The 13,432-nt window shown below is 40.6% G+C and overlaps 1 protein-coding gene across 4 annotated transcripts in view; it reads right to left on the reverse strand.

The window, feature by feature from the left end:
- Nucleotides 1-13,141, reverse strand: part of YAP1 (Yes1 associated transcriptional regulator) — an 88,885-nt gene extending 75,744 nt beyond the window's left edge. For all 4 annotated transcript variants that reach the window (XM_054655181.2, XM_054655179.2, XM_077173956.1 and 1 more), the window contains exons 1-2: nt 12,806-13,141; nt 9,635-9,882 (exon numbers count right to left, since the gene is read on the reverse strand). In XM_054655181.2, coding sequence (XP_054511156.1) covers nt 9,635-9,882; nt 12,806-13,129 — 572 coding nt within the window. In that variant the 5' untranslated portion in view covers nt 13,130-13,141. The remainder of the gene's footprint in view (nt 1-9,634; nt 9,883-12,805) is intronic.
- Nucleotides 13,142-13,432: the final 291 nt, after the last annotated feature.

Below are 13,432 nucleotides of genomic sequence, written 5' to 3' on the forward strand. Positions count from 1 at the left end.
TAGATTTCAGAGAGCAAGCATTTTGAGGCCATTTTAAAAAGGTCAAGTTTGCCACAGACAGGAGCCTACACTTCTACTCCAACAAGATTGCAGAGCAAAGGAATCAGTTACAGTTCATCCACAATCTCTGAGTTGCTCACCATCACAGCATACACAGGATTCAAACTGTAGCTGTCAGCAAAAGCTACACAAATAGTTGCACCAGAAGAAAACAAAGGCATCCCCCTTCTGCTTCCCTGCTCCCTACTCCAACACAACACTAAAACGGAAAGTTGGAAAATGGGTGAGGCTGATTGACTGATTCTTTTTTCCTGGGTATATTACCACATAAAACTGAAATTTAATTCATTAAGAAAACAATGAACTCTCCAACTTCCTCAACAAATTTGCATAACACAAAGCTGATCATGTCAGGACCTGTCTGACAGCGTAATAAAAAATGGGGACAACTTTGAATTGCAAACAATTTTTAAAAGCATGCAATTAAGACTTCCTTTGACCTTATTAACAAGGATGCTAAAATGTTAATTCTTAACTAACTGTTTATGCTAAGGTCTGTTTCACATTTTCTCTTCCTTATGCCTAACCAATGTCTAAATTACCAGGATATTGTTAAAAATCCAATAGATCTCTTTCCTGTTATTAGTCATTACAGGAAAAATAAAAAGACAAAGCCAAACCCTCACAATCATAATGATTAACAGTTCTAACACTACAAATCTGGAAGTTCCTGCCCTCTGTGACTTACTAATTATTTGGTCCCAAAATCTTAGGTCTGCTTAGTTTTAGAATTAAAATCTCATAAAAAGTGAAAACATGAAATACCAGTTATGAAAGAGAATGTTTACTTCAGTTCAAATGTTATACTCACTGGCCAGAAGTAAGTGATATACATGGTCAGAAATTAAGTGTGCATGTGTTTAGAGGCCGAAGGTATAAAAATGAAGCACAGGTCCATGCTGATGATAATATAATTCTGTCAAAAGCAGCATAACAAAAAGCTCTCAAAAGTCTATCCACACATAAACTAGGACACAGGCAATTTTAGCTTAGTCAGGTACTTGTGTACAAATCCATGTAACCACAGAATCTGCTATTAAATGTTTTCACTGAAAAAACAGTGAAACAGTATTTAAAATATTTCACTGTTAAATGAGTACAATTCATCATGACCCAAAAACCATCACTGAAGTCAATGGACACCTAAAATCCAGTCACAGCACAGTATTACTTTTTTCTGCAAATATGTTTTCCTTATATTTATAAAAACAGTCTCTAAAGATGACATAGAACACACTTCAAAGCAACTTTGTCACAGCCTTTAATACATCAGATTACACCTTTTTAAGGATATATATTTCATATCCTTGACTTATGAATATCCTTTTTTTAAGGATATATATTTCATACCCTTGACTCATTTAAAACTGCAGCTATCAGTTTTAAAAGGTTAAACTAAATTTAATTTAATTGCATCCTCTGAATTTGTTTCCAGCTATGAAGATAAACACATGCAGTGCTCTGGCCACATATAAAGCTGGCTGCTCTGGGAGTGACAAAAATTTTGCAAATAAAAATCACTACTGAATTATTTGTTCATTGGACATTTAGGTCTATTAATCATATCAACTACACCAACAGCAACACAGGAAGACATTTCTCTTTTACTGTATTTTTCACCATTCTAAAGAGACTATATGAAATGTTGCAATCACAGTAATTGCTGAGGACTTGCCAACCAAGCTTTTCTAATAAGTACAATGAATTAGAAAAAATAACTGAGAAGTAAGATCCAAAAAGAAAATATACCTGTGAGTTGCATTTATTTCCTTTAATCAAAGAATTCAATTTTGCCTGCAAACCCAAGATTCTCTCCTTTCAGATGCTTTATTCAACCATAGATGTCTAACTTGATAACATATCAAGTAAAAGCAAAAAAGTTTACTTGCAACAAGGGAATCAGAAAGGTAAAGGCAACCTTGAAGTTGTAACACGGTTTAAAACAAATCTGTGTAGTGCAGACGGACTTCCAACAAAGCTCTCAACAAATCAGAACTCACTGGAGATAAACTAGCAATAGTTAATGACCTTTACTTGACTTTCCTATAAAACAATTCAGCAGAAAAAAACCTGGCTTCACAACCTCGGTGTAATAATCAGTAACTACACTGAACCCCTAACACTGATCTAAGTTACCAAACAGCATGTCAGAGACTCAACAAAAGAGATCTGGTCTTTCACTGTGACGCAGCAAAGCCTCGTTAGCAAAATTAAAGCGAAGTCCAAGACTGTTTTCAAGACAGCTTTGTCTCCTTAGCAACTGACATGACCGACAGGCAGCATACTGGTAAAAGTCTTACTTTACAAGGCAGCTTTGTATTATTACTTTGACTTAACCAGTAATTTAGAATACTTGCCTGAAACACAGCCTGAAGTAACTTAGCTAAAAGCCAAATAAAACAGCAACAGAGTGAATCCCAGAAAACAGACTCCAAGAAGCACTTCAGGAGGCCATGAAACAGCGACACAGCTTAGTCACGCCTTACAAAAACTTTTGTTCTCCAAATAAAACTCCAGTTTTATTTCGCAAAAAGCAACTATGAGGTACCGTTTTCACATTAAAACCAAATTTCCCCCATGCTGTAAATGCCTATTCAAGTGCTTAACAAAAAATACAGTTCATCTGGTAAACTTCCCGAAAGAGCCTGACATCAAAATCAGATGCAGCAAACTGTTTGGGGAACAGTGTCCAGCCAGTACCTGGCATCTATCTATTAACTTTCCAATACAACATTCTTCCAAGAATTTTTTTCACATCATGCTAACCCCCCCATGCTGCTAAATTTCCCCTAGACACAATTCTGTCATTCTCTGGGGCCAACTACATGGTACTTTGGCCAAATCTTAGGGGCACCTACCAGAGGACTGCTACTCACAGAAATCTCCCATAAATTTCCTGCATTCAAGCAAGTGAAATTTTCTTTATAATTTACATGAGAAACTGAGTCAGGTAAATAACAGCATTTACATAATCACTCACAGCTTGTTGTCATGGGGAGAGGGAAAAAAAAAGAAAAAAACACACCTTAAAAAAGGAATATTTACTCAAATAGCAAAAGACAGCAAGTTCCACCCACCATTATTGAGTTTTACTGTACAAGTATATGAGAAGTGTACAAACAATAAATGCAAGTATGTTGGAATGTATAAAAACACAAGGACACAAATTAATATGAGAACTGAGCAGCTATCAGTTTTAAAAGGTTAAACTAAATTTAATTTAATTGCATCCTCTGAATTTGTTTCCAGCTATGAAAATAAACACATGCAGTGCTCTGGCCACATATAAAAAGACGACGAACATCCCTAGTTTTGGATGACAGATCTCTGTTGCTGTTTACCTCATTTTTGTTTTTCTTTTCTTTGGTTGGTTGCAGAGGAGAGGTGTCTAGTCTTAATTAAGATTGCCTGTAACTAAGACTAGTTTTAAGAGTTAATCTTGTACCTCAGCCTGAGCAACACCTCTTGCTCTCCTGGGCATCACGCGCTTAAGCGCCTGCATCCAGTGCTTATGCTCCATACAGGAAAACTTTTGCTGTCTTTGAGAGCAAGAAGAACTCTGCTTTACTTTTACATGTGACTTAATTTAGGTCCTGATGTTAAATATTTCAGCACTCTCAGTGCTAATAAGTTACTTTCTCTGAGGGTTTAGTCTAAAACCAGACAGAATGAAAAATCCAATTTGCTTGCTGTGTCAGCTTTTAAAAATTTGCAGCTGTTGTGTCACAATTGCAGGGGGAAATTGAGCAAAGTATAAATGGTGGCTTTACATTTTGAATTTTAAAGCTACTGTTATTTTTTCATTTCCAGAAGGAGAAAGATAAGAGATTAGGAGATGAATCTTTTAAAAGCTGGTATGATTTTACCCAAACATGCCACGATCAGTTCAACAGCATTTACACATTAGAAGCTCCTTGCAAAAATATGATGTAGTAGTGCTCAGTCTTACCTCAGGGGAATTTTCAAATTAAGATGCTTTTATTATTTTACTGCTTTCTATCAAGCAGGAATTTCCATCATTAACTGAAGGGTTAAGACTATCCTGTGCTACAAGCCAGATGACTACTAAAAACCCCACTACTGTAATTCTTTGCCATCTTCCGCATACAGGGAAAAAAAAGCAAAAGGATAAAAATCCAGAAGACGCTCATCTTGTTTTATATCAAATTCTTGTTTGTCTTTAGAAGTCAAGACCTCAGAAAACAGAAGTAGTTCCACAGCAGTGCAATTACACTCATAGAGCTTAATGCTACAATTCTAACTCAAATTTAACCAGAAGAAATACTTAATATGTAGAATTGCAGAAGCATCTTTTTCTAAACATGAAATTCTGATTAAACCTGTATTCAAATACTCTTCTTATTACTAATCACAGATACTTTAGTAGTTTAATTATAAAATACTGGTTAAGACTTAGTCACAATTACAGCTGTCAACACAATAAAAAAATTTCAGATAGCCAGTAAGATAAAACTGATCTCAAATTTGATTCAGGAGATAGGAAAGCAGTGCTACAAAGCAGTACAAGATACCTAAAGCACATAATCCCAAAATCAGATACTACAACGCATAAAGACTATTTTTATGAGAGATATGTGAAAGAAAAAAACCCATGGGAAGAAGAAAGGTTCAGATCAACAACTAATTAAAAAAAAATCCTCAGAGAGGATTTAATTATTAACTTCCAACTAGGTGCCACAGATGCTGTATTTTCCCCAGTTCTATGTTCTTCTGAAGATAATAAATGTCAACATGCTTATAAATTAAAAATACCCTATTTGTGAAAACCATGAGATATGTTTTTGGTTTACCTGAAATCATATCTCAAGTGCGTTTTGGAATTGTTTTAAAATCACCTTGGTACAGCAGGGTACTGAATGCATGGATAACGTTGTTTCACCAAACAGAAGGAAATGTGTGCCACTGCTTTCTCTGATGCCCAGTCTCAGTGCTAACGCAAATGAGGCACATTTGCCCTTATTCTTCCTCAGCCCTTTCAAAGATACTGAAATGTTCAGTAGAACTGCGAATTCAAAAAAATTTGTGTTATTTTCTTTCTTAGGACTCTTCAAAGTAAGAGGTAGAAGGAAGAATACACACTTAGTAGTACTGTGACTGTCTTCCCTTAAATTGTCAAAAACATACTACAGCAAGCTTTCCTTTGAAAGTGTTTTAACTTTTTTTAATGTTTTTCCTTGATACTAATGATACTTGTGATACTAATTTCACTGTGTCGAAATGTTCTGAAACTGACAGTGTCCCCGGTACCATTTCTTCATGGCTTTTTCTAGGGAGATCTTTGATCTTTTGAGTATTCTCCTAAACAGTCAAATCATCAATATAAAAATGCAACTGACTTGACATATTACAAATAGAATTTAGCAACTAAAGATCCTCAAAAGTGGAGAAGCCCATCAAAGCAGTGGCTACAGTTTTGGCTTCCAACAATGCTGCTATTTTACTGACCAGCTTGCTTGAACTATAGAACTACAAGCATAAGAAGTCATATTGATGACTCTGAATACACACTTCACTAAATTAAGGTATTCAATAAAATATGCAGCTGTGGCTGCTGCTTTTCCAATGAACATCTTTTGTCCTTGAAAACTAGGATTACTTTGGTGGGAAGACCAAGGGGAGCAGAGGAAATAGGTGTAGTGGGTAGTACCAGTCAGGGGTAAAAACAGGTTGCAAGAGAAATTTAACATCATCACTGGATATTTTTTATGTGTGACATAAGGAAATTTAAAAAAGACAAAACCAAAAATCGTAGCAACAAACTTCCCTGTTGTCTTAACAGTAGTTGGTTTTGTAACACCCAAAACCATACCTCCATATGGAGCACGTGAGAAATGTGTAACAGCAATCTTTTTTTCTGCCAGATGGATAAACACCTCAAAAACACCCACAAATACTAATGAAAACCACCTTGGCCTCCTTCAGGAAGTCATTCAACACTTCACAGAAAAAATAGGAAGTTGTTGATAAACTGCTTGCAAGAACTACTTCCTGTAGGAAAAATAATTACAAGACTTGTTTGCTGGACAATCAGTTAACTTTCCCTCACACTACAACAACAGAAGAAGTATTACACAAGCTCTGTAAGAATTAAAAGCATAACTCTAATTTAAAATGATACAAGAGTAATTCTAAAACTGAGCAAAATTTGTTTATTCTTTCTGCAAGCTGCTGTCTGCTATTCCCATTGCACATTATCTTTTGCCTCGAGAGCGATTCCCTATCTTTCTGCACAGTTCACTGAAATGTCAAGCAGCAGCTGGCTAACAGGAAGTGGTTAAAAAGCAATGCAATTGACATCACCACACAAACCAAGCTCGGCTTCTTTACTGTATGTTTAAGAATGGGCTACATCAGTGAGAGATGACTCAGATGTGACCACTTACTAACCAGCAAGTCTTAACTTATGAGCTCCACTGAAGGAGCAGTATCACTAAAAAATAGTTTTACCAGCTGTACAGTAAGCAGGCCTTAACCCACTGCTCAAATTCATCACTAAGGGAAAATGAAACTCAGCATTACTACCCATAACAGTGAGATGAATGCTAATACGTGGAATTCTGGCAAATCATATGTTGGGCATTCATACATAAGGGGGTCTATTTATCCAGATGACAGTCTAATTTACAAGAATAGTTCTGGTTCAAACCCTATAGTACTGTCCTCACCTTCTTTTAATGTGTATGGCTACATGGGGTGTGTGTATAAAATATTTGGCCAAACAACTCTGTGCATCTATCTCTATAAATACACACACAGATGATTAAGTATTTTCTCTCCCATATACACTATTTTCATTTCTTTGCACAAATTACTGTGTTTGCAGTGCTTGACCCACTGATTAGTGGAAGTGACTGTAATTCCAGAGTGTATTAAGTATGGTACTCAATTTTGTATTATTCTCTTTGTACTGTAGCATATTATGATAACTATAACCATAGGGCTTACTGACATCTGGAAAGAATCTAATACTGTTACCTATTCTGCAAAGATGTTTTTAGAGCCTGATTACCAGACTGTTCATGGAGCTAGTGGAAACAAGGAGTGATGCAGCCAATGAAGAAAAAAAGCTGAATACTTAAAGAGACACTAAAAATCTGCATATGGTAGAAGGAACCACATTAAAGGTGATTTAGAATCAGAAATCTTAGTACACACATTTCAAGCAAATGTTTAAGGTATAACCAGGCAAGATGAGAGCTTTAGCAGGCTTGTAGGTGTGAACTAGAACTTACCACTCATCACTGAAAAGAACCTTTAGTATAAAACTTGCTACTCAAAACTAGTCTTAAATTTCTTTAGGCTTCCTTTACATACAGAGCAAATGTTGTGCTAGTACTTTAAATGCTTTTTACAAATCTCAAAAAACTCCAATGAAGTTGGTGGATCTTACCTGCATATATATTAAGCAACCTTTTATGAACAAATGTTCTTCAAGTGTGAACAGAGCTGTCCTCATTAGACTCTCCCATACCAGAGTATCACCCAAGGAAAGCCAAAAGGAAACAGCCCATTACACTGTTTAAAATCTCCCAAGGTCAGCATGTGACCCAGCAGGGAGAGGTTCAAAAAGCACAGCCTTTATTTTTTTTCCTAACAACCTGGTTTGTTTCCACTCCTTTCCCCTTCAAGACACATCCTTCACAGCTAGCAGCTCTTTCAATCATTTACTTTGGATGTCTGCTTGAGAACAAACGATCTTGCTCATGCAGATGAGTTTGCCAGACTTGTGTGTACTTTCCAGTCTCAGGCTCTTTATTGTTCTTGCTGAAACCTGACCCTTTGAAATGGATACCAGGACACCAAGAAAGGACAAAAAAACTTGCAAAAGAAAAAGGAAAGATTTTTGTGGTAATAATCAAACTGCGGAAAAAGCTTTCCAAGAATAAATCTTTCACTCTAATTTCACCTGAATGAGCAAAATTTTAAAAAATTCATTGGAAGAGCAGGAAGACATTTTTTGTCTCTTAAACTCTTTCATCTTCTGTAAAATTGACAGTGCTATCAAGAACAATTACTTGTGGCAGTAAAACTTTAAAATCAAATATCTATTTTTCATGCTTCATAAGGTGCTCTTTAAGAGCCCTCACTAACAGTCAAAACAAAAGTTTGCTTTTCATTTCAAAACTCATTCTGTTCTTTTCTCAAGGTTCAATGAGCTACACTTCTCAAATGGCATAAATTACACAGTTCAAAAAAAACCTTCTACTTGTGCCTGCTGAAGAGCTCATATTCTAGAGCACACTGATCTGTTAAACTTCACCAAAGAAAATATCACATCTTCAAGATCTGTAACTAATGCTTATTTTCACATTTCTAACAGAGAATGATTGTTCTCAAAAGGGAACCTCCAGGCTCAAAAATTTTCAGACAACTACTGCACCCTCTTTTTGGGTGTAGTAAGAGTAAAAGAAAAGGCTAATTTCTTTGTATGGAAATACCATAGCTACAGGAACAAGAAACATTTTTAAGAAGTTCTGCAAGTTCAATTTTCATTGCACACAATGTAAATTTGTTATTATTTTTGAAGCTACAAGCTCAACTATTTCAGTCAGATGCAGCTATTAATCACAGCGTTTGAGAGGGAAAGGTAGTAATAAATACATTTTTCTCGGCTGAAACAAGTTTTCCATAAGTAACACTGCATTACCTCTCACCACCCTGCAAATGACATATAATGGGTTATTTAGAGACTTGCTGTTAAATAAAAAGTTCAAAGTATAGTCAAAGTATTTGAGGGCAAGTTATGGTCTTGGTGGGCACATTTTCAGAGTGAAGGACAAGTCCCTGCTGTTTTTGAAAACTGCACAGAATAAAAGAAAGTGCTTCCTGATGGATTGGGTGTCAAATGGATGGCACATCTAACTTTCTTCAGCTATGGAAAAGGTGATACTAATTTCACTGTGTGGAAAAGTTACACCTCTAGGAAGATGAAACAATGTTAGAAATTCTGAAATTTCCTCTTCATTGCCAGGAATGTAGATGAGTTAATTTACAAACACAAACACAGTAATCAAACACATATGTTAATTACCTCAGGAAGAGAGAGTAGGCAAAAAACATTTTGGTTGTGTATTTAAACAATTGTCTTTAATCAAAATATTAGAAGTCCTGACATACTGTCACTACAATACTCTCTAAAGTTAACTCTGTATTTTTACATCTGTATTATTAAAATGAGGTAAAATGTATCTTGACCTGCATGACAACTCTAACAATATTCAGCAAATCCAAAAGTCTCATTGTTCAAGAACAACTATGCTAATTTCACTGATTTTTTTAGTACACAATATAATGGGTAACATTCTTTAGATAAGATTAAGATAGGACAAATATTTACAGACTACCCTACAGTTTTCAGACTCAGCAGAGTTGATATGTGAGAAATACTGAAGTGGTAGGGTCCTCTACTTAAAATCCCAAGCATGTTTTTAAAAATACATATTCTAAACACAGTGAAATTTACTGACATTCTAAGATGGTAAAAACATATATATCCCAACAAAAATAAAAAAAGAGCCAGAGATACAGCTAATTGAAAAGAAATTTTACTTACTTAAGAAAGTATCTCTGTCCAGATGGTGTCTTAGCCATCTCCCAACCTGGTGGCAAAGGTACATCATCAGGGATCTCAAAAGAAGACTGGCGGAGGTGTTGAGAAGATGGAGCTCCAGGTCCAGTCACTACTCCAGAGGGTGTAAGTGTCCCTGGAGAAACAGCTCCCAGCTGCAGTGATGCTGGAGAGGAATGAGCCCGGACATGCTGTGGGGTCAGGGCTCCTGCTGTCCCGGCATCAGTGCTGGCCTGCCAGGAGTGAAATTATTTTTATTAAGATTCCTATATTTCAGTAGAAGTGCAGCTGTCAAAAGACATTTAACTTTAAATGAACGTTTCAGTAGAGATTCATAGCTCAGTTGTTCTAAAGTTCTGCTTATTTTCCAGTTGTAACTGTTCAACAAGCCTCCATGTAGTTTGGTTAAAAACCCCTGTGCAAGTCAAGAAATATTAAGTGTACGTGTTGAGAGCCCTTAGTTTTATTTTGAAACTAAAGTTCTTACTCCTAACACAGGGTTAAGAACAAACCTGCCTGCAGTCAGCAGATCTCATGCAGTGCATTGAGTGGTTTGTTACTGGACTGCACCCACTCCCTACCATCACACCCACTTTCTGCTGGAGGAGTTAATTTCCCACTGTCCTTTTCAAGTGGGGGTGTGGGGATTCAAGTAGATGCACACGCCACACACCATCCCACCCCCCAGACCGTAGGGGTTTAAAAGATCACACAAAGAGAAAAGCAATAGTGAAATGCCAACTGGCAGCAGCGAGTTCCAATGGAGGAAGACTCATTAATTCAACCATTAAAAAAACCCAAACAAGAAGACTGAACAGAACATTTCCTAATAACTCGAACTTTTGAGGGTATAAAGAGTCTGTCCATGCTTGATCCAAAGCAAAGCTTCAGCAAACAGTTGAACCAGTCAACCAGAAATGACTCACAAACCCATTCACTGGAGTCACCACTCATAAGTACACAGAAAGTCCTTGCCAGTACTAAATACACATCCAACATGGAAAAGGCAGCTCTGAAAACCTGGTTAAAGTAAAATTGGCTTTTAAAAATATATTTACCAATTAACTGGTTTCATAGACAGACCAGAACAATATTGACACCTATAATGAGATGCATGTATCAGTCCCTGTCACACCTCTCTACACAAGGTATTACACCATAAGAGGCCCCACTTACACACTCTTACACATCTGCTTCACTCCATCTGTATGCAAGCACACATGAAGTTCCATGTGTTCAACTGGAAACAAATCAGTTTGCACTTACATCCAGACAAAAGAGTGGATTTGCAATATTTAAATTCCTGGGAATCACAGATTTATAGATTCAGTTTTTTTCTTTAAACTGAATGTTTATGTGGCACAATTAAACAGAAAGGAAAAAATGAAAACAATCCACAATGAAGCAAATTATTCTCTCTTGCTTTAGCTAGATTTCAAGTTAATGTTTTAGGAACCACTGAGTGGTATACAAGGAACAGTGATCCAACTAAATATGCTTTACAAACAAAGATTAACATACACAAGGAATATAAAGCTAAGCCTAAAAGTACAACCGAAAGTTGTACTTTTAGTGCATTTCAATGCACTAAATGCACTTTTAGTGCATTTCAAACATGGTAGCTATTTAACTGCAGTTACTGTATTTAACAAGACATAGCACCAAGTGTTAGATGAATGTCTACCCATTCAGATTTGTACACAATGGAACCGCAATGAGATTTGCGCAAGCTGGGAGAACACTATACATGAACCCCTTATTCCTTGCTGGATTTCAGTATGTTATTAAACGTCTGCAACTCAGAAGCTAGCAAAACTACAGAAGCAGATCAGCTCCACCCCTTCCAATTTTCTTTTCAGTATTCCTATATGAAGGCCAGACTGCTTTTTCGAGTATTTGGAAAATGAATTAACTCCTAGGCTGGGAGAGTACGTGCCAAGGTTCAGCCTGGAATGAACTTCTGAAGTCAAGTTATAAAACGTTCAAAACAGAAGTTTAATAATGGAAATGTTGACAGGCCCTTAACAACATGGGTACCAGGCACCAGTACACAGCGAGTTTCACCCTTACTGGCTACACAGATAAAATGACAATAGCCAATAATAAAATTTATTTTATAGCTTAGCAACTAAGTTCATTACTTAATAACACTTGACTAGATATGCACAGTCTACATCCAAAACGTTGGTTAACAGCAATAGCTTCCCCTCGTATTCACACCAGCACTTAAATCTTGGTACAAAAGTCCCTCTGCTTAAACACCAAGAGCACCCGGAGGCCGAGCGCCGACCCTGCCCCGCATACCCCACCCCGTTCCTCCTCGGCCCTGCCCCCGCATCGCCCCTTCCCCCCGGCGCTGCCCCGCCCCTTCCCAGCCCTGCCCCGCATCCCTCCCCCGCTCCCTGCGCGGCCCGGCCCGCATCGCTCCCTCCCCCGGCCCGGCACGGCCGAGGCCCCACGGCTCCGAGCCCCGCTCCCAGGCTGCCGCCGCTGCCCGGGATGCGGCGCTGCGCCCGGCGGACCCTGGACGCCGTCGGACCTGGCGTCTGGCTCGGGAATTAACTTCGGATGTGCGTGCCTGTGTATGTGGGGGGGTTAATCCTACTCAACCCAGCGCCGTGCTGAAATGGTGGAAAAGTCACATCCATATTTACTCTCTGACGGGGCGAGGGGGTGTAGGTTTGGCACCACTTCATCGACCCCTTCCACAGAGGGCAGGGAATTGGACTGCAAAGCGACATTCCAAGCGAAGCGTTTTCACCCAAGTTTTAGGGGCTCACCCCCTCTGTCGCCCTCCCGGTGAGGCCGAGATAGCCAAGGAGCGGATGTGGAGTTCGAGGCCCCACTAGAGACCGGGACGGGGCCAGCGCTTGCTCGCCCTCCCACCGCAGTCCCGGCCCCGGCGGCGTCTCGGGGCGCGGGAGGCGGCCCTGCCCCAAGGGAAGAACAAATAAAGGGGTGTGGGGGCGGCAGAGAGCGCCCCGACAGCCCCGGCCGGGCGCCCCCCGCCCGCTCGGCCCCGCGGATTCCCGCCCCGGCCCCCTCCCCCACACGCCTCCCCCGGGAGGAGCTCGGCGGCGGGGAGGGGGAGCACGGCCCGGCCGGGCCGCCCCCCGCCCGCCCGCGGCGCGGGCCCCTGCCTTCCCTCCCCCTCACCTGGCGGGAGTGGGCCTTGGGCTCGGGCGGCTTGAAGAAGGAGTCGGGCAGTTTCCGCAGTCGCATGGGCAGCGTGTGTGGCACGTTGGCGCCCTTGGGGTTCATCACTGCGTTAAACAGCGCCTCCAAGTCGGTCTCCGAGTCGCCCCGCACATGGACGATCTGGTGCCCCGCCGGAGGGGGCCCCGCACCCGGGGGCTGCGCCGCGCCGGCCGGGGCCCCCGACACCGGGCCAGGGGGCTGCGGCGGCGGCTGCTGCTGCTGCGAGGCCGGGGGCTGCGCTGCCTGCGGCGGCTGCTGCGTTTGAGGCTGCCCAGGATCCATGGCTCCGTCGGGACCCCCCGGCGCTTCCCTGGCGGGGCTCAGCGGCTCAGAGCCCGGATTCCCAGTCCCGCATGCCCCGCTCCCCGGGCCGCGGGCTCGTCCTGCTGTCGCCGGTGCTTCTCACCCCTCGGTCGGGAAGCCGACCCGCCCGCGGCAACTGGCAAAACAACTCTGGCCGTGCGGCGCTTCCCCGAGCCCGGCCCAGCCCGGCCGGCGCCTCTGTCCCGGCGGCGGAAACTAACTCACACAACACACCAAACAAAAGTTCGCAGTTACGCCCGCCCGAATCACTCTCCGCCGCCG

This window comes from Agelaius phoeniceus, chromosome 2, assembly GCF_051311805.1.
Source record: "Agelaius phoeniceus isolate bAgePho1 chromosome 2, bAgePho1.hap1, whole genome shotgun sequence".
NCBI lineage: Eukaryota > Metazoa > Chordata > Aves > Passeriformes > Icteridae > Agelaius > Agelaius phoeniceus.